General features: G+C 41.0%; 1 protein-coding gene across 2 annotated transcripts in view; it reads left to right on the forward strand.

The window, feature by feature from the left end:
* Positions 1-24,733, forward strand: part of STS (steroid sulfatase) — a 216,293-nt gene that overhangs the window by 120,394 nt on the left and 71,166 nt on the right. For both annotated transcript variants that reach the window (XM_055106639.3, XM_034951335.3), the window contains exons 6-7: positions 677-1,100; positions 17,293-17,429. In XM_055106639.3, the coding sequence (XP_054962614.1) occupies positions 677-1,100; positions 17,293-17,429 (561 nt within the window). The remainder of the gene's footprint in view (positions 1-676; positions 1,101-17,292; positions 17,430-24,733) is intronic.

Below are 24,733 nucleotides of genomic sequence, written 5' to 3' on the forward strand. Positions count from 1 at the left end.
TCTTTTGTGAGGCACTCATTAATTTAGTAATCTAATTAATATTTTATAAGAAATTTTCAGAGGTGCTTAAAATAATTGCTGAGTTACTGAGTGTGATTTCCTCATGCCTCAGGGGTAGGTTCTGAAGTAAGGATTCGTTTCCACTTTTAACGTTCAAGGAACAAAATTAAGTTGCTTCTAAAACTTTAATTTTAAGGGCCTGTCTCAGAAAAGCATCTGACCAGGAAAAAGAAAAATAAATAAATAAACTTGTATTTTTCTGTAGAGTGTGGTTTCCTGCCTATTAAAGATATTAGCTAGTTTTCTTTTTGGATTTTTATCTGATTGGGGTTTTTTGTTGTTGTCGTTTTGTGTTGTTTTGTTGAAATCACTAAATTAGTTCTTATTTCTTGGTAGAGTGAGTAGAGGATTTTTATCTGGTTGAGATTTTGTTTGTTTTTTTGTTTTGTTTTGTTGGAATCGCTAAATTAGTTCTTATTTTCTGGTAGAGTGAGTAGGTAATACCTTAGCGTTTGTGGGGGGAAAAAAAGTGAAAAATTCTAGGGTCCTATGAGCGGGAAGGCTAGCTTCATGAAATAGTCAGAAAGAACCTCCTTTTCAGCATGTAGGAACAGAAGCTTGGATTGGAATCAGGGTGTTTATTGGGACTGAAGTGATCCCCCATTTGTCTTCTCAGGGAAATGGCACCTTGGGATGAGCTGTCACAGCAAGACTGACTTCTGTCACCACCCTTTACATCACGGCTTCAATTATTTCTATGGGATCTCTTTGACCAATCTGAGAGACTGCAAGCCCGGAGAGGGCAGTGTCTTCACCACGGGCTTCAAGAGGCTGGTCTTCCTCCCCCTGCAGATCGTCGGGGTCACCCTCCTTACCCTTGCTGCACTCAATTGTCTGGGGCTACTCCACGTGCCTCTAGGCGTTTTTTTCAGCCTTCTCTTCCTAGCAGCCCTAATCCTGACCCTTTTCTTGGGCTTCCTTCATTACTTCCGGCCCCTGAACTGCTTCATGATGAGGAACTACGAGATCATTCAGCAGCCCATGTCCTATGACAATCTCACCCAGAGGCTAACGGTGGAGGCGGCCCAGTTCATACAGAGGTGGGTATTGCCTTGTCCTCTGATGCTGCCTGTTAAAAAACATTCTGGGTTATTTCTCGTGGAGGTGGAAGAACCAACAGGGTTTTGTTGTTGTTGTTGTTTGTGGTTTGTTCGTTTTTTTGAGACGGAGTCTTGCTCTGTCGCCCAGGCTGGAGTGCAGTGGCGTGATCTCGGCTCACTGCAAGCTCTGCCTCCCGAGTTCACGCCATTCTCCTGCCTCAGCCTCCTGAGTAGCTGGAACTACAGGCGCCCGCCACCACACCTAGCTAATTTTTTGTATTTTTAGTAGAGACGGGGTTTCACCGTGTTAGCCAGGATGGTCTCGATCTCTTGACCTCGTGATCCGCCCGCCTCGGCCTCCCAAAGTGCTGGGATTACAGGCGTGAGCCACCGCGCCCAGCCAGAACTAGTAGGGTTATTATGCTAGCCACATTTTCCCTTCCATGCCTAACACATTTCTTCAGCCAGAGCTCGCCATAGCACATGTTTAATGGCCTTAGAAAGGTATTGCAATGCAGTGTGCTCTCCTTAGAGTCTCTTTGCCAACATTCCCCACATCCTGGGCTGGAAAGGCCATGGCAAATTAATGTCTGCTGATGACAAAGGAGGTGTCAGATATCCCACTGGTTTTTTTTGTTTGTTTGTTTGAGAGGGAATCTCTCTGTGTCGCCCAGGCTGGAGTGCAAGTGGTGCGATCTTGGCTCACTGCAACCTCCACCTCCCAGGTTCAAGTGATTCTCCTGCCTTAGCCTTCTGAGTAGCTGGGATTACAGGTGCCTGCCACCATGCCTGGCTAATTTTTTTTCTATTTTTAGTAGAGACAGGGTTTCACAAACTTGGTCAGTCTGCATTTTGAACTCCTGACCTCAGGTGATCCACCCGCCTTGGCCTCCCAAAGTGCTGGGATTACAGGTGTGAGCCACAGTACCCAGCCCCACTGGTCTTTAATTTTCAAATGTGGCCATCAAGAGAGGCAAGATAATGGCTTATGTTTAGTTTATAGGTTGTCCTTGTGATATAAACAATGTGGAAAGATCCAAAATATTTTGGATTAATCTCTGAACAAACAAAACAAAACAAAAACCTCTGTGAGTAAACTGGGTGAAGTGAATGATGTCTCTTGGGTATGTCAGGTCCCATTGAGTTTATAGTTTTGGGGATTGCAATCTGTAAATGGAATAACCATCAACAGTGGAGCAGACAGCATTCCTGAATTACATAGGTAGGTATAATATATATCTATATTATAATACATAATATAGAGAGCATAAGTAGATATAATTAAGTAGACATTATATAGAGGCTATGTCAAAAACACTTGCTATTCAAAACAAGCAAATAAAAGTATTTTGTTCCACTTGTAACTGTGGAGAACAGGACTCTAAAGAGAAATGGAAAGTTCATCTGAAAATCAGACGTTTGGTCTTTATGGTGACTTAAACTCTATAAGAGATGTAAAAGAGAGTTGGGAGGGTGATTTAAAAATTATAAAGGAGACAGAGGAAATATAGGTAATATTGGTTTGTCATCCAATTAATTGCATGACACAAAATTGTAAAATCAATCTCTGGATTGAACAATGAATGACAATGAAAAGGAAGTTATTGTGATGAAGGGAAACTATATTAGGGATTTAATTTAAAAACAAGCAAATATGCTCAGCCTAAGAAGAAAATACATAGTTAAGGTATGTGGAAGCTACATAAGTTAGGGCTGGTGAGAAAGGTAGAAGGTAACGTACTCTATGAAAATTATGTTGTCATTTCCTCACATGGAAGATGTTGTGTTCCTCTGTCCAGATCTTGTGTGCCTGGAGTTGATGCTTTACTGGAGGTTGGGAATGGGCAGTGGTTCTCCTCACTGTCTTCTTCCAGTTATGAAACAGCATAGGAGCAACCCATTCACCTGGAAGTACAACAGTGTCCTGCTACCCACAACATCACGGATTATGCAATAGATAAATCATAGGGTGTATTTTAGTATATCTCTCTGGTATCACAAAAGTGTTTCATCAACTCTGACAGAAACCCACATATGGTTTGGGTGTCTGAACAGACTACGAAGTGACTTACACAAAAGTTGCAATTGATAGTATCACTTCCTCCTTCTAAAAATGAGACACAAATAGAATGATTAGTTCTTATAGTTCACACCGCCTCTCAGTTTTGACAGATTTTGTTAAAATCTAAATTGTCATTGAACTGTGAAATATATAAACTGGTCATTGGTCATTTTAAGTATTCTCAGTTTCAGCCTCTGGGACTTGGCTCCAGAGAGTACTCTATGTACTAGCTGCCCAACGGCTGAGGGAGCACCACACAATTTAAGTTTTTATTTTGGTTAACATCCCACTTCTGCTGCCAGTTTCTGTTTTTGTCAGTGAAGACTGACAAAATCTCAGTGGATTAACACTTGAAGATTTGTTTCTTGCCCATGCAAAATCTATTGCTGGTTGGGTGATGCTCTAGGGAAGCTTTGCTCCATGAGGAGACTCAGGGATCCAGGTTGCTAATATCTTGTGGTTCTGTCATCTCAATAGATGGCCTTCCCAGTAGCGTCCACAGGAGAAAAGGGTTGAAGGGTCCCTTGGGGGCTTTTTGTTACTTCACTGACCCAGGGGTCAGCATGTAGACCAGGCCCCATGTCTCCACCCTGACTTGACATGGGGCTAAGAGGCAGTCTCCCCATGTCTTCAGGAAGAAGAAAATGAAACGGCCTTGCTGAACATATAGCAGTGATTTTCCTACTGCAAACAGTGATTTTCAAATTTGTTTTAAAGCTGAGGAATATTTCAGATGAAATTTTATGAGAAGCTAAGTATGTCAGAGGGATAAAAGTTGCAGTGCTTGGGTGAACCTGGAACAGAGGACTGCATTTGGAAATTTCTGACATTTAATAAAGCCCCATGGAAATCTCATGAACAGCTGGAGAGAAAGGGCAGACTCTGCAACAAAAGAATAAAAGAACATGTAAGCAAACATCTAGTTAGTGCAGACTCTAGGCAAATTAATATTTAACAGACATTTGTAAGTAAAAAAGGTAGGCACACCAGGAGAAAAATCAACACCAGCCTTGGAATTTTAAAAAAGAATTGATATTACAGCTATGTGAGTGGAGGTTGAAGGAATTTGCCCAAGGTTATAGATAGGTGTAAACTAAAGGGGCTATTTTATTATAAAAATTTGGATTGCAGACATGTACCGCATAATAACATTTTGGTCAACAATGGACCACGTATATGACAGAAGTCCCATGAGATTATAATGGAGCTGCCTTATGCAGCTGTACGTTTGTATCTTTTTTGTTTTTTGAGACAGAGTCTCGCTCTGTTGCCCAGGCTGGAGTGCAGTGGTGCGATCTCGGCTCACTGCAATCTCCCCCTCCCGGGTTTAAGTGATTCTCCTGCCTCAGCCTCTGAAGTAGCTGGGATTACAGGTGCGTGCCATCACGCCCAGCTAATTTTTGTATTTTTAATAGAGACGGGGTTTCACCATGCTGACCAGGCTGGTCTCGAACTCCTGACCTCAAATGATCCACCCGCCTCGGCCTCTCGAAGTACTGGGATTACAGGCATGAGCCACCACGCCCGGCCACGTTTGTATCTTTTATACTGTATTTTTTCCTGTACCTTTTCTATGTGTACATATGTCTAGATACACAAATACTTGCCATTGCATTGCAGTTGCCTGCAGTACTCAGTACAGTCACATGCGGTGCAGGTTTGTAGCCTAGGAGTAATAGGCTTTACCATATAGCCTGGGTGTGCAGTGGGCTATACCATCTAGGCTTGTGTAAGTGCACTGTACGATGTTTGCAGAATGATGAAATTGCTTAATGATACATTTCTCAGAACATATCCCTGTCACTATATGATGCATGTCTGTACTTGAAGCATTAATGTGAAGTATACTGCTTATTGGTATTTTAATATTTTCATCAGAGAAAAATAGAGTAAAGAAAATCTATAGTTTGGTGTTGTGTTGCGTGTGTGTGTGTATATATATGTATGTGTAAATATGTGTGTGTATATATGTGTGTGTGTTTGTGTATATATATGTGTGTGTGCTTTACACACATATGTATTTAATTTACAAAGAGATAAATTATTGAAATTGATTTCCAAGGGAAGCTATAGGAGATATACATGTACAGCAGCAGCAAGTATTAATGTAAAGAATAAAGAATTTTCTGCCCAGGGTTGGATAATAGCCACTAACAGTCCTTTAAGCAACTATTTATAGATCTATCAGAATTCAGGTAAGACATGAGCTATTTGTCATGATTTTCACAGGTTTAGGCTGACAGGCACATGCTGGAGGGGTTATGAGTCGTTCTTGGGCAATATGCCTGTTGTCTGGGTGCCTGTCCTTGGTAAACGTTGGGATCTGTGAGTAACCATAGCTCCATCATGTCATGCCCATGCTGACAGCCTGTCTTACCCAGGTGCCAGAGACTGCAGAAACCTATCGGATTCTGCTCACAGCAAAATGGCATGATGAAGGATGTCGTGCAATTCCTAAGAGAGGAAGGAAGACTTCAAGCTGTCAGTCACACTCCTGAACATTTATTTCAAGTATTATTTGTACAGAGATACTGCAGAGTTAGTGCCCGTGGTCAGCCCACACAGCCAGATGCAGGCATTGCAGGGCTGACCACCTGCCTCCTGGGCATGGCGCTTGGTTCAGAACTGTACATTGTAGGGTGGCCTTTGCTAGCCTAGTGTATGGTGGCGTATAATGTAGGATCACTATGACTTCCTGCAGGTAGACAAAGAAGGGAAAAGGGAGAGTCCAGGACTACAGGGGTAGACAAGTGATACCTCAGACTTTGCATAAGGAAAACCCCAGAGGTGCTTATTACAGCTGAAGATGGCCAAGATGAACTCTAGGGACTGTCACAGAGTAGTTCCAAATGAGACTTTGCATCAGCATTTTAATAAGCTTCTCAAGACATTCTAAACTGGGTGTTTCATAGGACACTCTAAGAAACACTGGGTTTCATATACATGTATGAGCTTTGGCTACTGTGCAGAAACACTGCAGTTATTTGTCACCTAGATTTTTCTAGAAGGTGATGCTGACAGGTGATCTCATGTAAAAGCTTTGGAACTTTATAAGATACATCATTCAGTTATATCATCATCTAGTAAGATGCACATAGATATGTGATTAAAACAAAAGCTTATGGAAATGATCTTTCTCTTACTAGGGTGATTGCCCTAATATTTTCTACCCCATTTTATTCTGTTTTTTTTGTTGTTGTTGTTGTTTTTTTTTGGTAATAATCTGGTTTTGGAACTAAATTAATTTCATGATGTATCAATGGGTCACAGTCTACATGATTGACCATGCTCTTACCTAGTGTGTGAGCTTTACTGTGTTTGATAAACAGGAGCACAGCCATTCCAAGATGGAGCGGCGCTCTTGGGCCTATTTAAGGCAGAAAACAACAGTGTGCTGTTTATCAGATTTGCTGGGAAAGCTGGACATCCTTATATCAGTCTTCATCTACCACAAATCTCTCAAAACCAGACAAGGTGGAGATTAATACAGCGTCCATTATACAATGGATAGTCAGAAATGATACTTGGCTTCCAGGGTGAATCACCTTGTATGACATGTATTTTGACAGAAATTATTTAATCTATTAGGTATATAAATATTCATATGATTACAAGTCATTTTAATGGGTATATAATTTTGAGAGGGGACCAAAACAAATTTATTGATCATGAGGATATTGAAGCCTGACAAGTTAATCTTGATTATCTCTAATTATTAGAGAGCTGAGATTTTCTTTTAGAACTACAGATTTAAGATGTTCTGGCAGCACCAAAGTTGAAGGGATGGTTATTGAATTACAACAAAAGGATTTTTTCTTTAAAATAGGTGATTCTAGTGTAGATGGCTATTGTCCACATTGGAGCACTCACAGCATGGTTAATATTAGTGAAAATGCTAGCATCTTGTACACTGTGTACATTCACAAACAGCTTCTTACATACATTATCTGAAGATACAAAGATTTAAAGCACATTGTTACAATCATCCTTGGGTAGAGCTGTCTATCTGTGTTAGATTAGTTATCTGATTCACAAAATATAATATCCAAGGGTCATGAGAGAATGGCCTTGATATGCTACCAAAGAATCCTAACATTGGTGACACCACCATGTTCATAAAACATTTCTTCAATGTCTGAAGACACATTTATATGTGTTATTTCATTATCCAGAATATCCTGAGCAATTTAGCCAGGTCTTACCACCTTTGTGAGAAATGGAGGTAGAGTTATTCAGCAGCCGAAAAAGGAATGCCTGATCAAAGCAATGGTGGTATTAGTGGAATTTACTCAAATGCTTTCAAATTTAAAAATTTCCAGTTACAACTGGTGCCTTGTTTAGATATTTTAACATATATATATATATATTTGTACACAGCTGCTTCTCAGTTCATCTGTCAAAGGTGGTGAGGAAAATGATTTAAAACTCCTACTTCTAAAATTTATAGCCTTTCTCTACACTGTGTTACTGATATGATTTATACTCAAGGGTTTGCTCCTGAGATGCTAGCTTGCAATATTAGGGTATGAATGACAAGGAGGCATAAGGCAAAGATGCTTCATTGGTTTGTGATTCTTGCAAATGAGGTCCACTTAGTCAAACCCAGTTTGAGGCCTGGGATTCCAAGCACATATTTTCAAGTTGAGGAGAGCGATGATTTAGAATGTATAACCATCCACTCCACAATCCCTCACCCTAATTGACTCATTCAGGGATAAATTTATCTGGGGGAGATGCTTCTATTATTAGAGAGCTGGATAATTAGCTCACCATATGTTATACACTGTATAGTAATTCAGGAGATGGGTCATCCTGAATGCACTTTAATTAGCCAGAAATCCTTGCTATTCTTGCATAAAGGAGTGAATTATAAATTTCTTGGAGATACCCAACTCTCTGTATGTGCCCTGTAGGGTCATCCCATTATCACAGCTTTTGGTTTTGCCATCCCTGTCTTCATTGCAATGCAAAACAGATCCAACTTAGGTGCACAGCAGAAATGGTAACACATAATGGGACATGTTCAAGTGTAATGGACACTGTGGAATGGTTGCCAATTATACGTCAGGTGCTGTGGATACACACATTGTTTTGTGCACCTCCCACACCCATTGCTTCCTTCACACCACATAACAACCTCATGAGGTCGGTAAATAGATGTCTCACTGTGGAGAAACTTTGAAGCTGAAATCCTTTGAATGAACAAAGCTCCACAGGTAATAAAGAGTAGAGGCTGAATTTAAACAGAACTAACTCAACCTTTTGAATTTTGGAATGCTTCATAAACAGTTGGGGGAATCTTTTCCACCTACTCTAGTGCGGTAGACTTATTGAGTGAGGATTAGTCCGAGTGAGGATTAGTTGGAAGAAGATTAGGGCATTGTATGGGTGTCTCAACACCTTTCTCCAGACGGAAGAGTCTAGGTCCAATGCTCAAGGAAGGAGAATGCATCTCTGTAATGCTTATAGATAAGTTTGAATATCAGTAGTTTTATCATTACTATGGTAATCGAGAAGTACCTGGATGCTCTGAAAAGAAAATAAAGCGTAAGGATGATGGGTGAATGTAGCAAGTTAATTTTATTCACAAACAGCTTTTTTCTTTAGTTCAAGTCAAGGCTAATTTTTAAAAAGGTGTCATGCTGGTGGGTAGAATGAGATTCATGTTTTATGTCTTCAATAGAAAGAGATGGATGTTGGTCACTCTGCTTTGTGAAAAACCAGATATGTTGACCTCTTCTCTGAATTCATTGAAACAGTGCTTCATTGCTAGGAAAAATATTTAAGTAAATCACTTCGTGTTTTTCTCTGAAGATATATACATGCTCACTTCGAACAGTAGATTTCCAAGAATGGCAATGACTTTATACACACCTACATAATCTGTATAGTATGTTATACAGTTATGGGATTTATAGATTTATCTGGAATTTGCCATTAGTATAAGGTTCTCCAGGCTGAAGTTTATTAAGTTGTTTCAATATATTAAATATATGTATGTATATTTTGAGATATTTTAATTAGAAGTTCAATAAAAGCTAATAAGTTTTAGTCAAGCTCAATGTAGGATAACTCTTGTTCTTTATAAATGAATTTTTTCAGCAAAGGGTTTATGGATAGCAAATCAAAAATTTGGAAATTATGTAGAGTTCTGTTTTTAATCTCTGACTTCCCAGAGTGGTAAGATCTCCTGTTCTGAAAACAATAAACCCTGCTCCCTGACAACTCTCCACAGAAAACACACCAAGACATCAGCATGATGGAAAGTATCAGTAATCAAGGGGTGGGGGGGAAACACCTATATGAAAAGATTATACATTTAGTGGAGAGCCATGGGGAAGAATCTCTCCTACCATTTCCTATGGTCTGTACTTTTATGATAAATAAATACTCCTTTCTAGAAGCATTGCTTGTGTAATCATAATTCCCTAAAATCTATGACAGCTGATAAATGTATTATTGGAAGAAGATATGACCTTTTGTCCTGGTCTATGTACTGCTATCACCATTTGGCACAGTCACAATCCCGAAATGCATTTATTGGGTTCCTCCAGCCTAGCCTCTCCCACTTCCAGCTGGACCCCAGTGTAAGTGGCTGTGAGGAATAGCTGTGATTTGGCTCAAAGTGTCTTTTGAATAAAGGGATCTTTAGGAGGTTTCATTAGTTTCGATAAGAGTGTAAGCCAGGAAGGAATGGGGTGATATTGATTTTAATTCATGGTAAGAAAAGTAAATCAGATTAAACACTAAGAGCAATACACAGGGACACACACAGATGCTCATTCAAAAATGGAAAAAGTAAATAATTAAAGAATTATCAAAGAGTCACATTATTCAATAACTGCAGGTAACACATGATTTGTTTCTAACTTTTGTGGGCCTATGGGATATGTATTTAAAAATGAGGGCAACGGGCACAGTGGCTCATGCCTGTAATCCTAGCACTTTGGGAAGCCTAGGTGGGAGGATCACTTGAGCTCAGGAGTTCAAGACCAGCCTGGGCAATACAGCAAGACCCTGTGTCTACAAAAAATAAAGAAATATTAGCCGGGCATGGTGGTGTGTGCCTGTAGTCCCAGCTACTTGGGGGACTGAGATGAGAAGATTACTTGATGCCAGGAGTTCAAGACCAGCCTGGGCAATATAGTGAGACCCTGTCTCTACAAAAAATCAGGAAGTATTAGCTCGGCATGGTCGTGCACACCTGTAGTCCCAGCTACTCAGGAAGCTGAGGTGGGAGAATCTCTTAAGCCCCGGAGTTGTAGGCTGCAGTGAGCTATGATTGCACCACTGCACTCCAGCCTGCACAACAGAGCAAGACCCTGTCTGTGAAAAAAAAAGGAGGGGAGGGCTTCTCTTTTGAATGAACCTCTGGTTTCAGGCTGAGCATATTGTAACAATACAGGTACTGAGGGATGTTCGTCTTTTGCCATACTAGATCTAGTGGGTCCATGGCATTCCCAACTCACTGGGGCATAGATAAAGAATACTTACACCTGACCCTGGAAATGCCTCTCCAGCCATACATTTCTGTATCTCTGAATATCATACCTGTGAATAGCTCGAAAGCCTACATGTTTATGGAAAGCATTCACAAACACTGTCATGCTATGTGAACCACTGAAAGCTACCTCTTTCTGGGAGCAAATTCTGACCCCTGCCAGGTTGAGATAAGTTCTCCTCTGAATTCATTCTCTGCAGCACTGAGTGGGGCATTTAAGACAGCTTAGACTAGCTGTCAATGCTCTTGTCTGAACTGTGGGTTGCTGATGGCAGGGTCCGGTCCAGTCTCTCTTTATATTTCTGGTGCCTGGTATTGTGTGTCAGCAGAACATTTGCTTAATAACTGCAAAACTTATAGATGGAAGACATGAACAGCTGGGTGTATAAATCCACCTGCTGCACGCAGAGGTGGTCACATGAACTTCGTGGGGGTTGGGGGCGGCGGTTGTTGATACCGCTATCTGATTTATGCCGTACTCTAATTACCAGCAGCAGAAGGTAGCCAGAAGGAATTCACAGACATCCCTATTTGCATTCCTGTTATTCCCTATGCCCACTGTAGTTGGAACAATACTACAATAATAAAGGTCAGACACTCAGATGAAGATTATTATTCTGAAGATCATCAAAAGTATACTTTATGGCAGACAGAAAAAAAAATGCCTTAGCCATCTTCTTGTGTGAATTTTCACTCCTGCCTCTATAGAATGTAAATCTTTTGATTCTGAGATTGGAATGATTACATGTTGCTGCAAAGGCTCAGGGCTGTCTTCTGTATTTTTAACAAATGGAGTGCAGGCATGTAGCAGCTGAAAGTTCTATCTTTTCGCACAGTGTGCAAGACAGTGGCAATAAATTTTCAGAAGAGTTGTTTACTGAAGTACTCCAGCTAATAAAAAAGGAGTTAAGCTGTTATTGAGAAATCTTTCTTCCACCAACTTGCTGATGTGTCATTCAGCTTTCAAGGTCGTAGAGAGGAAGGGAAACCCAGATCTCCTTCCTGAGCCTGGGTTTGAAGCAAATGGTCTTTCCTGGTCCCTCAAAGGATATCACAAAGCAAGAATTCCTTCACCTGGGCACAGGCTGTCAGTTACACCCCAGGTGTGTGCAGGAAAGCCAGTGATTTATGTCTGTCTAGCCAACATTCCCATGCACCGTTGATTTCACTTCTGTTCCTGAATGGTAAATCTTGGAACAGTGTTTTTGCAAGCCAAGTATGCTTTTCTCTGTTTTCTGGGTTTGTTTTTGTATGTCAAACCTAATCAACTCTACTCGATGCACAGAGTATACATAAAGATGCTGGTATCTCTGATGTCACCCCTATAGAATAAAAAACCACTGCTTTATAGAGAGATGATAGAAAACAAGTTCCATAAATATGTGAATTTTGATAATAAACACATTAATTCCCTTCTCCCCTTCTAAGGAGGATTCCCCTGCATTCCAAGACAAAGGTCATGTTCCGTAGCCTTGATTGAACCCTGAAGCTCAGGTCTTTGACTCAACTGTTCTTTCAGTCCTCATGAACCAGCTTTTATTTCAGGCTTTATTATTTGCCGGTTGTGTCATCTTTATCATTTATTTCTTTATTTCCACCTCACATTTTAATATGCCACAATTTTATGATCCTGCCAATCATGTTGATGGATGTCTCTTTCTTCTTCTTCTTCTTCTTCTTTTTTTTTTTTTAACTTTTGAGCAAGAGGACTGCTATCCAAAATTGGAGAATCCAAGTCGAAACTGGACTGGAGCCCAGTGCTGGGCATTTCAATCCATGCAATAGCTCCTCGTTCTCAGCAAATTCTGTCACTCACATCCTGTATGACCATGTACTATGCTTGGGAGATTGACTTTTTAAGCTTTCTTATCTATTTTCCTTAACTTTAAATCTAAAAATAAATGGGAGAACAGATGAGAGTGAAATTGCAGTGAGATTGTTCTCATACATAATGTAACTCTCTATTTAGGAACACAAAGACTGTAATTTCATGTTCGTTTTGAGGAATCTAAGCCAGTTTAGGGGAACACAATCTGCTTCTGGGGAAGGAGGTGCAATTTGCCCAGGTGTGAGTAAACTTTCCCCATAATAAGTAGGATGGAGGCTTCATAGTCTGCCCTGTGTGGCCAAGCTCTCTAACATACTGTGGCTCCATTTCAGCTCCTCCAGGTTCCTCAAGGGCATCTTCTCTTAGAAGGAGCCAAACACATGGCTTGGTAGAGATGCTCATATGTAAGTCATCAGCTAGGATGACAATTACGGTGCTTCCATCTAAGCAGTAGTATGTCCTCTTTTCTTTCTGAGATCTAACAGTGAATGTTATAGACCAGGTCCAGTGGGCTCTCATTGCATGCCTTCTTATTCCAGTTCCTGTGAGAGGTGAGACAAGCCACTCAGGATTTTTTTTTTAACTTTCTTGGCTGTTAGATATTAACAACATTTCCTTGTTTCATATTCTTGTAAAAAAAAAAAAGGTTGGGGGGGTACCTAATTTGCCACCAAGTACTGGAATAATAAAACATGGTACTGATGATTACCAATAACTTGTTAGATTTGATCTGCCTGTTTTCAGAGAACTGGGGATGCCTGGCTTAGCTCTAACCCAAAGTGTGCTGTTTTGTGCTAATTTTCTCTTTCGAAGGAGTAGGGGGTTAATAAATGTAAGAACTGAAAAGGGAAGTGTTACAGCCATAGGTGTGAACAGTTCGAGGAGCCCAAGGTATATTAACATTAGCAAAATACAAAATGCATTTAGAAAAGCATATATCCGTTTATTGTTTCCAGAAAAACTTATGAGTATTTGTGACACCCAGTCCAAAATTTGGAATGTTTTTGGCTATCATGAGAAGTTAAGGAAGCCAGGAATACATAGAAGAAAAATTAATTTAATTACATATATATATATATGTAGTCTTCTGAACTTTTACTGGCTGGTAAAGATGTGGACCATAGGAGATGACCCCTTCAAAGTAAGAAGAGACTTAGGAGAGACGTTCTGCAGAGTAGTCCCTGCTCTAGAGCAACTGTTACATAAACCATGTCCCGTCAAAGTAACAAAAGACTGAGGACAGAAGTTCTGCAGAGGAATCTCTGCTCTAGAGCAACTGTTACATAAGCCACATTCCTTCAAAGTAACAAGAGATTTAGGACAGAAGTTCTGCAGAGGAATCCTTGCTCTAGAGCAACCGTTACATAAACCACATCCCTTCTAAGTAACAAGAGACTTAGGCAGAAGTCTAAACCGTATGCAACATAAACCATTCACAATGCAATTCACATTGCATTCCCAAGGCCCTGTCATTCACTTGACTGCTGGGCGGGGCTGCCAATGCTCAGAAAGCAAATGCAGTATTTCATCCAATAACAGAGATTTGCTGAATTCATGCCACCTGCCAATCACTTTGCGGGTGTCAGGAACACCATGATATAAATGACACCTCCTGCCTGGTGGTCTGGTGGGAGAAGAGAGCACATAAAGAGCTCTGGTGTCGTGGAACACATGCTTTATTAGCATTTGCTAATAAAAATTGAATCTCCGGGCTGGGTGCAGTGGCTCATACCTGTAATCCCAGCACTTTGGGAGGCTGAGGCAGGAGGATCACCTGAGGTCAGGAGTTTCAGACCAGCCTGGCCAACATGGCAAAACCCCATTTCTACTAAAACAATTACAGAAATTAGCTGGGCATGGTGGTGTGCACCTTTAATGCCAGCTACTCCAGAGGCTGAGACAGGACAATTGCTTGAACCCAGGAGGTAGAGGTTGCAGGGAGCTGAGATCATGCCACTGCACTCTAGCTTGAGCAACACAGCAAGACTCTATCTCAAATATAAAATAATAATAAAAAAATAAGCTCCAGACCCTACAACCATGCCTGGCCTGTAGGGGATGCTTAACAATATTGTTTTAGGGTTCCCTTTTCTGAGCCCCAACAGGGAAACTAGAGAATACTGAAGAGAAAGAGGAAATGACCAGCAGAGAATCATCTCAGTCTCCCCTGAGGCTAGCCATACAAACTAGAATCCCTCTTCCCCAAGGCAAGTTATAGAGACCAGAACCCCTTCTCCCTCAATCAAGTCATAAGACTGAAAAATAGGACCAATTTTTCCTCATCCTTTCTATGTAAAAACTGGCCATAAAGAAATTCCCCAACCTACCTTGACTGTGGGTCCTAGCACTCCCATTCCAGAGAAGGTCCTACCCCACACTTAGAAAGAAGGAACGCTGCTCAGAGAGGCCAAGAACAATCTAGACAGACAGGCCTTGCCAGCTTTCCCCACTCAGTTCATTAGCATTAGATCAGGCCCTTTTTGTCCAATCTTATTTCTACATGGCTGTACATACTTTGTTGAACCTAAGCATAAAAATAGTCAATTTCCCCTTTATCTTTGGGTCTTCATTCTCAAGGCTCCTATGTGTACACATTAAATGAATTTGTATGCCCTTTCTCCTATTAAAAAAAAAAAGAAATTGAATTCCTGCCGCCATCCATGCATTCATTCTCTCATTTGTTTGGCAGTATTATTAAGTATCTTCTACAGGTCAGGCATGGCACTAGGGCCTGGAGATTCAGTGGAAGGTTAATGCCCCATGGTGCTCAGCCCTGATGGGACTGCCTGGAAAAGGGGAACAGGCTCTCAGAGGAGGTGGCATTGGAGATGGCTTCTGAACAATGACTGCTTGCCAGGGAGAGGGGGAAGTAAGTTTTAGGTTGAGAGATGATGATATGCAGAGCATTGAGCTGTGAATGTGCAAGCTGTGTTTGGGACTGGTTACCATATTGGGGTAGAAGCTGGGCTGTGTGAGAGTATTGGCATCAACATAAGGCTTCGTCAGGACTGTTCATGTTTTGATAATAAATCTGAAGTGTAGCTATTTAAGGAACCCACCCAAGTTCACAGAAGTAGTTAAAGGAAGAGCTTGAATCACAGTAAGAAGAAGCCATTGGGGAGTGGGCAGTGAGGCAGGGGCTGTCATTAAGGTGTGTCTGTCCCCTCTAAGCATTGCAGCTTCTTGCACGAATCTCTCAGAGCTCTCACCAACCCTGGGGAAGTGGACACTTGTCCTGTTCCCTGATAGCCTTCAAAAAGGCCTCTCACCCAGTATTCTCTTTCAGCAGAGAGGAATTGCTAATTATTTCCCAGACGAGAGGTAAAGATTGAGCCTACGATGTGAAACTGAGACACAGCACTAAATGCATTTCTCAGAGGGCAACCCGATGTGAAGAAGCACCCATGGGACTTATTGATCCCTACCAGCAGACTCAGTTGTGAAACCTCATACCTTCATATAGCAACATCGCTCACAGCCCATTGTAGCAAAGGCCACGCATTGACAGTGACTTATAACTCTTGAGTATCTGTGCATTCTAATCAATTCAAATGAAGGAGGTTTAGGTGCTCTCTGAATTAAGGAATATGTTTGCATTATCATTCCCCTCTCTCGAGAGGTTTAGGCCAATTGAATGAATGTTCTATTTAACTTTGAAAATTTCAGTATTGACCATTTAGTGTTCATTCTAGGAGACTTGTTGTATTATAGAAGAGGGTAGAACACAAAATTGAGTTGGAGTTTAAACAGCATTGATGAAAGTAATTGACAACTGAAGGTACACAGTGGAATACTATTCGCCTTTAAAAAGAACGTAATGCTGTCATTTTTGACAACATGGATGAACCTGGAGGACATTCTGCTAAGTTGTATAAGCCAGACACAGAAAGACAAATACTGCAAGATCTCACTTCTATGTGGAATCTAAGAAGAAAGTTGAACTCCTAGAAGCAGAGAGTAGAATGGCAGCTACCAGGGACTGGGGTTAGGGGAGTGGATGGGGAATGGGGACATGTTAGTCAAAGGATAAAAAGTTTTAGTTAGACAGGAGGAATAGTTTGGGGATGTATTGCATTACATGGTGACTGTAGTGACTTACAATGTATTATATATTTCAAAATTGCTGAGAGAGTAGATTTTAAATGTTCTCACCTCAAAGAAATGACAACTATATGAGAAAATGAATATTTTGATTAGCTTTATTTAATTATTCCACATGGTAAACATATATTATTGCATTGTCCCCAACAAGTCTATACAAGAATTATTTGTATATATCAAATGATACCTATATATACAAAATTTGTATATATATTTGTATAATTGTTTGCATATATCAATTAAAAATTTTAAAAGGTAGTCTTCTCTAGTAGTGTGTGTATGTGTATTTGTGTATAAATTTTTTTCCCAAAGAAATACTATTTTCAAGGTGCTTGAATTCATATTAATCACCATATAGAGAAGGAAGAACAGAATTAAACAACAACAACAAAAAACAAATATAGGCAATTTTCTATTAAATCTCTTCCTGAGTTGGGTCTTTGGGGGATGTCTCAATAACATAATTCTTCACTTACTGATCCATAGAGGGTAACAATAAGTCACTTCATAGAGACACAACAGAGACTTACCTTTCTCTGACAGAAGATACCATATTAGGCAATTAACTTGTAATATTTTGTGAATTTTCAAATAGCCTGCTATGATAATAGGTGGATCCTAATCAGAATGGTGGCAGACATACTTAACATTATCTGTGGTCTTTTTTTTCCTCCCTTTTTTTTTTTTTTTTTTTTTGCAGGAACACTGAGACTCCGTTCCTGCTTGTCTTGTCCTACCTCCACGTGCACACAGCCCTGTTCTCCAGCAACGACTTTGCTGGCAAAAGTCAACACGGAGTCTACGGGGATGCTGTTGAGGAAATGGACTGGAGTGTGGGTACGTTTCTCCTCAGTGAGTGCTTAGAAAGCTGCTAAGTCTTTGCCTCCTTGTGTTTTCTTTCCTGTGTATTTCTATCTTTGTTCCTGATGCCTTTAGAGACAGCAAATGTATGGGGTTTTTTGAAAGTAACCAAAAATGCATTGATCCTGAAAGGTAAATAGAATACAAAAAGCACCTTCACCAGCCTCGGCAACATAGGGAGACCCCATCTCTACAAAAAATAAAAAAAAAAATCAGCCAGGTGTGGTGGTACATGCCTGTGGTCCCAGCTAATTGGGAGGCTGAGGTGGGAGGACGTCTTGAACCCAGGAGGTTGAGGCTGCACTGAGCTATGATTGCACCACTGCACTCCAGCCTGGGTGAGACTGAGACCTTGTCTCTTAAAAAATATATATATATCTTTACCCTCTTTTGCATGTCTGCAGTTCCTAGTGGATACATTTCAGGGGAAGTCTAGTCTGTGGGCTGCAGATGGAAGAGATTCATGGACGAAAAGAGACAAAACTTTAGTCCTTATTATCCCTTATTCTATCAACAATGAAATATGAACAATGCCTTGTCATTAGCAGTTAAATGTGTGATGGATTTTGGATCCAGAATACCTGCAGCTGGCTACAGCCTTGGCGAGGCTCTCAGGGCAACAGTGACGAGATCCTCGTGTTCTTCTTGCTGCATCTAACGATGGCAAAGCTTTGCTTGTTCTCCAAACTCCTTCTCTCCCTTCCTGAGCAAATAACCCTATTTCTGAGAAACATGGCATTTTTCACTGACATTGGGAAGACTTCCTTACTGAAGGTTTGTTTAAGTTAAAATGCATGTCTTCCATATCTACATCATCATCCCTATGCTTTTATTTTGTCTTGCAGAGCTCAGAGATCCCAGGATGGGGGATTACACCTGGGGTCTCTTAGCTGTACACAGCTAAGGGGTTGGCTGGCATGCAATCTCATGCTGAATGAGGTAGGGAAGGCCTTAGTGTGTGAGTTACGCAAAGGAGTGAAAAATCAGCATTCCAGTCCACTCGGAACTTCTCACAACTTCCAGTCTTTTCTAGCAGCATTGCCTCTTACTTTTACATTGCTGGGCTCATCTGGACAGTATCAGAGTGACAGAAGAGATCATTTTGTCCATATTCCAGTACTCGCCCAGGTTCCTGAAGATTTTCATATATTTGTTTCCTTTTACTTTTTCTCTCTCTCATTCTTCCTTCCATTTCTTTTGGTGAAATAACTCAATAGTTTCTAATCTTTGGATCCAGATGTTTTGGAAATCCATGAAAGTTGCTTCCTAGTTCTGTTTGTTTGTTTGTTTAAAGCAGAAAATTGATGGCAGTGGTGGTCACCTACTGTGGTGATTGTCAGAACAAATTTTGTTCTGTTTTGTTTTAAATCATGGAAGGAGCACGTTCTTAAGAAACAAGACTGGGCTCTTCTTCCAGCTTCTAGATGCTTCTTTAATTATCTCTGTGAACTTGGGAGATGTTTTACATCTTCAGGCCTCTCCTCTATCATCTTGATAGGAGGATTCAAATTAGGCGAGTTCTGAGGTTCTTTTTTTCTCTAATAGTCTGTGATTCTATAAAGTAATGAGAGTGAGTACCATTTGTAATACTAACTAGGAAGAACAAAACCAGAACATTCTCTCTAACAAGATTTATAAGAAGAATGCATTACGCTTAGGGCTCGTACATATACCAATACAAGCCTGCCTCCTTTTATTTTTTCCTTTCTAAAATGTTGCACATAAATCAATTTATATTTTTCACATCTTAGTGTAAATCAGTAGAATATTTTCTCTTTTTAATGAGTGTTCTATTTTAATGTGTCAGGCTGCTTATGCAACTCTAAGACTTCTGTTGGCTAGCAAGCAATCTCACGCTGATCTCATCACACCTGTTGATTAAATTTTATTTAATTAGCATGGCATACATGCCTGACTCATTAGAAAGTCTAACTTCCAGTGTTGTCTCACTACTAGTTCCTCTAAAGTATTTGGAGAGTATTTTCAATCTTCGAGACCTGCCTTAGCCCCTGATTTATAGATGTTTGTGTTGTTTTTTTGTTTTTGGCGGAAAGATAAAATCCTTCCCCTAAGCATTCCATGAATTTTTAAGAAAGTTTTTGTTTTTTAAATCCAATACATATGAGTGTTCTAAAGAATATTTCTTCTTTCCAAGAAGGGCTTTTCCTTATTACACAGGACGGGACTGTTGCATTCTGAATAATTATGTAATAAAATAAAAGGGGGATATTTGCTTCATAAGAAACACTCCCTGCACAAAGGAAAACTGAGATGGAAGCGGTTAACTAGTGAGGGTGCATCTCAGTCACTCAGAGCGTGTTCTCTCCACATGTTTGAGGGCTGTATAATTCTGTGGATCATCACTTTCTCCACTGCAGGTTTCTCTAAGCCTGGAAAGGCATATTCAGTGACCAAGAACCTTTATTATGTAACTGTACACCAATTCTACTGCCCGTGATTGTGGCTTACTGCCTTATTCTTAGCTGAGTGAGTGCTGTGTCTCATATTGTTATAGTAACTAGAGAAAGACTGACTTCATACAGATGTTGTGAGAGCTGCAGAAGGGGCTTCTCAGTACAACCACACAAGGGCAGTTGAAATCCAGGAGATACAATTCTGCTCTGCAAATTCACGGGGTGGTCAACATGATTTTAATCATCAGAGTGACTAACATTGAGAGCTGGCCGTATACTGGGCCCTGATAGCACATGTATTTGTGGGAGCCATAGGCTTTTGGTCCCATAAAGGTTGTCAAGAAATCACTGGCATGAGGCAGATTGATTCATAGGAGAAAAGACATACTAATTTATTGAATGTGCGTACACAAGAGCCTTCATAATGAAGACCCAACCTCCCAATGGGGTCCAGAAGCTTATACACCATCCTGAGGTTACAGAAAGGTTGGGGGCTTGGGCCAGGCATCGTGGCTCACACCTGTAATCCCAGCACTTTGGGAGGCCGAAGCGGGCAGATCACCTGAGGTCAGGAGTTCGAGACCAGCCTGGCCAACACGGTAAAACCCCATCTCTACTAAAAATACAAAAATTAGCCGGGCATGGTGGTGTGCACCTGTAATCCCACCTACTGGGGAGGCTGAGGCAGGAGAATCACTTGAACCTGGGAGGCGGAGGTTGCAGTGAGCCGAGATCGCACCACTGTACTCCAGGAAGAAAAAAAAAAAAAAAAAAAATATATATATATATATATATGTGTGTGTGTATATATATGTGTGTGTGTGTGTGTGTGTATATATGTGTGTGTATATATATGTGTGTGTGTCTGTGTGTGTGTGTGTGTATGATGGGGGCTTGGATCCTGGTAAAACAGGTTATGCGGGTCAGGGAGAAGAGGAGTTCTGTTGAGGGGCAATAAATAATTGCTAGGGAGAATTATTGGATACAGGAACAGAGATTATCTTGTAATTTAAATGATCCTTGGAGTTAGTCATTGTACTTGGAAAAGGGTCTCCTCAGGGGTAGTCATATCTTGGTCTTCTTTTCTGCAACAGACAATGAAATTACAGGGAGGGGAAGGGAAAAAAATGTTCTCCTTGCGGGGGTCTGGATCTTAGGCAGATAAAAGAACTTCACCTTCTATGGGAGAAACTGTGTGTGGGATGAGGGGGAGGTTAGAGAGACTTGAGGCTTCTTCGGTTTAGCATGTCAAAATGCAATCTTTGGGGATATCAGTTTCTGAGTCCCAGCATCTTACCTCATTTTGTGCTGCCAGTGGTCCCTGTGCAGCAGGTGATGTTCTCATCATTCGCATTCCACAGGTAAGGCAAGTGAGGCTTGCAGGTTAGGTACACCCACCTCAGGTTACAGAATTCATAATGGGTGAGCATGCGTTCCAATGCAGGTGTCCCACCTAGAACATGAAATCTACACCACTTTGTTTCTTTTCTTTCCATGTAATAAGAAAGCGTGCATCATGTCAGTGCACAACCAACAACATATCTCCGGGACAGATCTAGTTCATTCATTAGTCATGTTGACTGGATGCTAACTGTGTGCTTAAATGTTTTTTGGCAGTGTAGGGTGGGAGTGGGGTGCAATGATGATAAGACTATAGGTTTAGGGGAGAATGTTCAGCCTACAGGATAGTAAGAAATTTAAGATTCTTTCAGGAGATCCTATAACAACTCAGGGCAGAAAGTGAGGAATGTCATGAGGGAAGTGCAGATAAAGTGCTTGAACAGTTTGGAAGCAGGAAGGGCAGTGGTGCTGTGCATGTTGGATACAGCAGCCACATCATTTCAGCAGGGCACACCCACAGTGGAATTCTTTGGGCAATCATGGTGCTATTGCAAAGTCTGATTTTCAATCCCAGTTAATTCTGAAGCAGCCCAAGCATCAGGGAAGAACAAACGTGTAAAATCTCATTGTTCTCCAGTATACAACAAGCATTTTGGAGGCGTGTCATTCTGGCTGTTTCTCTTCCTTTGGAAATAGACTGACATTTTTCATAGACCTGTTCATGGTTGGGGGTCAGGTGGAAGGATGGATGTAGTTCTCACCGGGGGTTTCTTATCTACAGCTTACACCATTATAGTGATCACAGCTAGTCTGTGAAGTGGAATTTGCATGCAATCAGCATTCACTCAGAGCCCTGTGCTATTAATAGAACCACATGAAGGAATCATAAATCAGCCTTTGCTCAGGATTAGACTAGCAAGTTCTGTACTATTACAAAGAAAAATTCAAGTGGAGAACAAGAAGGTGAATGCTAAAACAAATCTCTGGCTTCCAATCAAAGCTTCCTGGCCAGGTGTGGTGGCTCATGCCTGTAATCCCAGGTGGATCACCTAAGGTTATCAGTTCAAGACCAGCCTGGCCAACATGGCAAAACCGCGTCTCTAATCAAAGTACAAAACTTAGCCAGGCATGGTGTCACATGCTTGTAATCCCAGCTACTTGGGAGGCTGAGATGGAAGAATCACTTGAACCTGGGAGGCAGAGATTGGCATGAGCCAAGATTGCGCCCCTGCACTCCAGCCTGGGCAACAGAGTGAGATTCCATCAAAAAAAAAAAAAAAAAAGCCTTGCTATGGAAAAAAAAAAGAAAAAACACCCTTCCACTGCTGAGAGTTGGAATCAACTGGTTTTATGAGATTCTTTCAAACAAGAATGGCAAGTCTTCATCTTTAGATGGAGTTCCAGAAGTCTTTGTGCATTTGTCGTTCAGTTGCTCAGGACTGGTAGCTTGGCATCCCCTGTTGGCTGAGCATGACAGGGCAACCCTCAGTTTGATTTCTCTCACTCTCCTCTGCCTTCCCTGCAGGAGGACCTGGACATTGCTACCGTACCCTCTGGGCACAGAGAACCAACCTGGAGGAAAAATAAGTGGTGAATTCATGAGATGAGCTTGGGGGATGTTACAGAATGAATGCGTGTTTACCATGCCTGACATTTAGTCAGTCATGTGCAACTCAATGTAGCAGCAAGGGCCATGCACCCAACTCGTCTTGAGGGATGGAGAATAAATTGGAAGGCCTCATTCGTAAGAGCTCAGGATTGTGTCAAGAACCTCAAGAAACACAAGAAAACTCTGGCAATGGGGAACCATAGGTATTGGTCTAAGCCCTTCAAATTTGCAGTGTAATTTTAAGTAGGGCCTGGATTATCAGACATGGTTGTAATGGATTATCCATTTTAAAATAGACTCTTTTAGGAGGTTTGGATTAAAATGATTGTGAAAGTATGGACTGTAGCATGCAATGAATAACCCCTCTGTATATAGGTTCATTTACATGGACAAAAGTCCTCTGATTCAATATACATAAAAGACATCTACTTTTAGAATCTGTAGGGGCCACGGGGAAAACTTCCCCTTCACCCTCTGAAGTTTCTCTAAAGCTCAACTCACAAAACGCAGATTAATTGGAGAAAAGTCATAAAAACTATATTAACCTGCACACAGGGAGCATCACAGAGTGGCTACCCAAACCCCCTATGGGATACCAAAGCTTGTATACCATATTGAGGTTACAGAAAGAATGGGAGCTTGCATCATGGCAGCCCTCCGATAAAATAAGTGGTAAATGGTTTGTTTGTTTGTTTGTTCGTTCGTTTTGAGACAGGATCTTGCTCTGTCACCCAGGCTGGAGTGTAGTAGCTCAATCTTGGCTGACTGCAACCTCGACTTCCTGGGCTCAAGCAATCCTTCCACTTTAGCCTCCTGAGTAGCTGGGACTGCAGGTGCTTGCCCCCAAGCCCAGCTAATAATTTTATTTTTTGTAGAGACAAGGTCTCACTATGTTGCCCAGGCTGGTCTTGAACTCCTGGGCTCAAGTGATCCTCCCATCTTGGCCTCCCAAGGTGCTAGGATTACAGGCGTGAGCCTCCATGCTTGGCCAGTTAATGTTTCTTTAAGATCTTTAAAGTGTAGGACTCTCATTTCGTATTTCCTAGATCTGGACGAGGGAAGTCCTGGTTACATGAATACAGAGTTTCTACAGATGCAAATCTCCCCCACAAAAACAGCTCTCCTTGCATGCTGTCTGACAGCCATCTCGCATATATGAAATAAATATATTTTGTGGTAAAATATTTTGATTTCCTTCAAGTTCTATAGACCAGGTACACATTAGGTGCTCAATAAGGAAGTTTTAAAAGTGAAAGTATGGAGGTCAGGTGCCTGATATTTGCAAAGCCTGATCCAAGGTGCCAGGAATTACTAGGAACACAGATATGAATAAGGTTGACTTGGCTTTCTCCTATATATCAAAATAGTAGTCCAACCATGGGCATGGAAGAGATTGTTCTGCAAGAATATTTCAGGCAGTTGGGCAACCTGTGACCCACAATTTATCTCCATCTAATCCAGGATAAGAGTTTAGAAATCAACCTTCATGTCTTTACTTCTCAAAACTGTAAGACCCAAAAAAGCAAAAGCCCATGTTCTATTTGACATTCTTTGCCCTATACAGAGTCTAGCCTGGATCTTAAGGCTGTATATTTCCCTTGGGGTGTAATGCATCACTTTTCTATCTTGAATTTCTTAAACATTCTTATTTTTGATCAATGCAACCCTCTTTAAAAAGTGACAATAATGTGCTCACTTCTGGTGCACAGTGAGGATGGAAGGTCCAGTCCAGCATCCAAAGGAAGGTCACAGCAGAAAGAACCTCTAAAAGAAAACCAAAAGAACAGCCAAAAACTGGGAAGACAGACTCAGAGAAGTGTGATCAGGGAATTCAGGAGCAAAGAGCATTTCAACGGATAATGATCAATACCAACGAGTACTTCAGAGACATCAAGAAGGGCTGAAAAGGGACAAGT

The sequence above is a fragment of the Pan paniscus genome, chromosome X (assembly GCF_029289425.2).
Source record: "Pan paniscus chromosome X, NHGRI_mPanPan1-v2.0_pri, whole genome shotgun sequence".
Taxonomy (NCBI): Eukaryota; Metazoa; Chordata; class Mammalia; order Primates; family Hominidae; genus Pan; species Pan paniscus.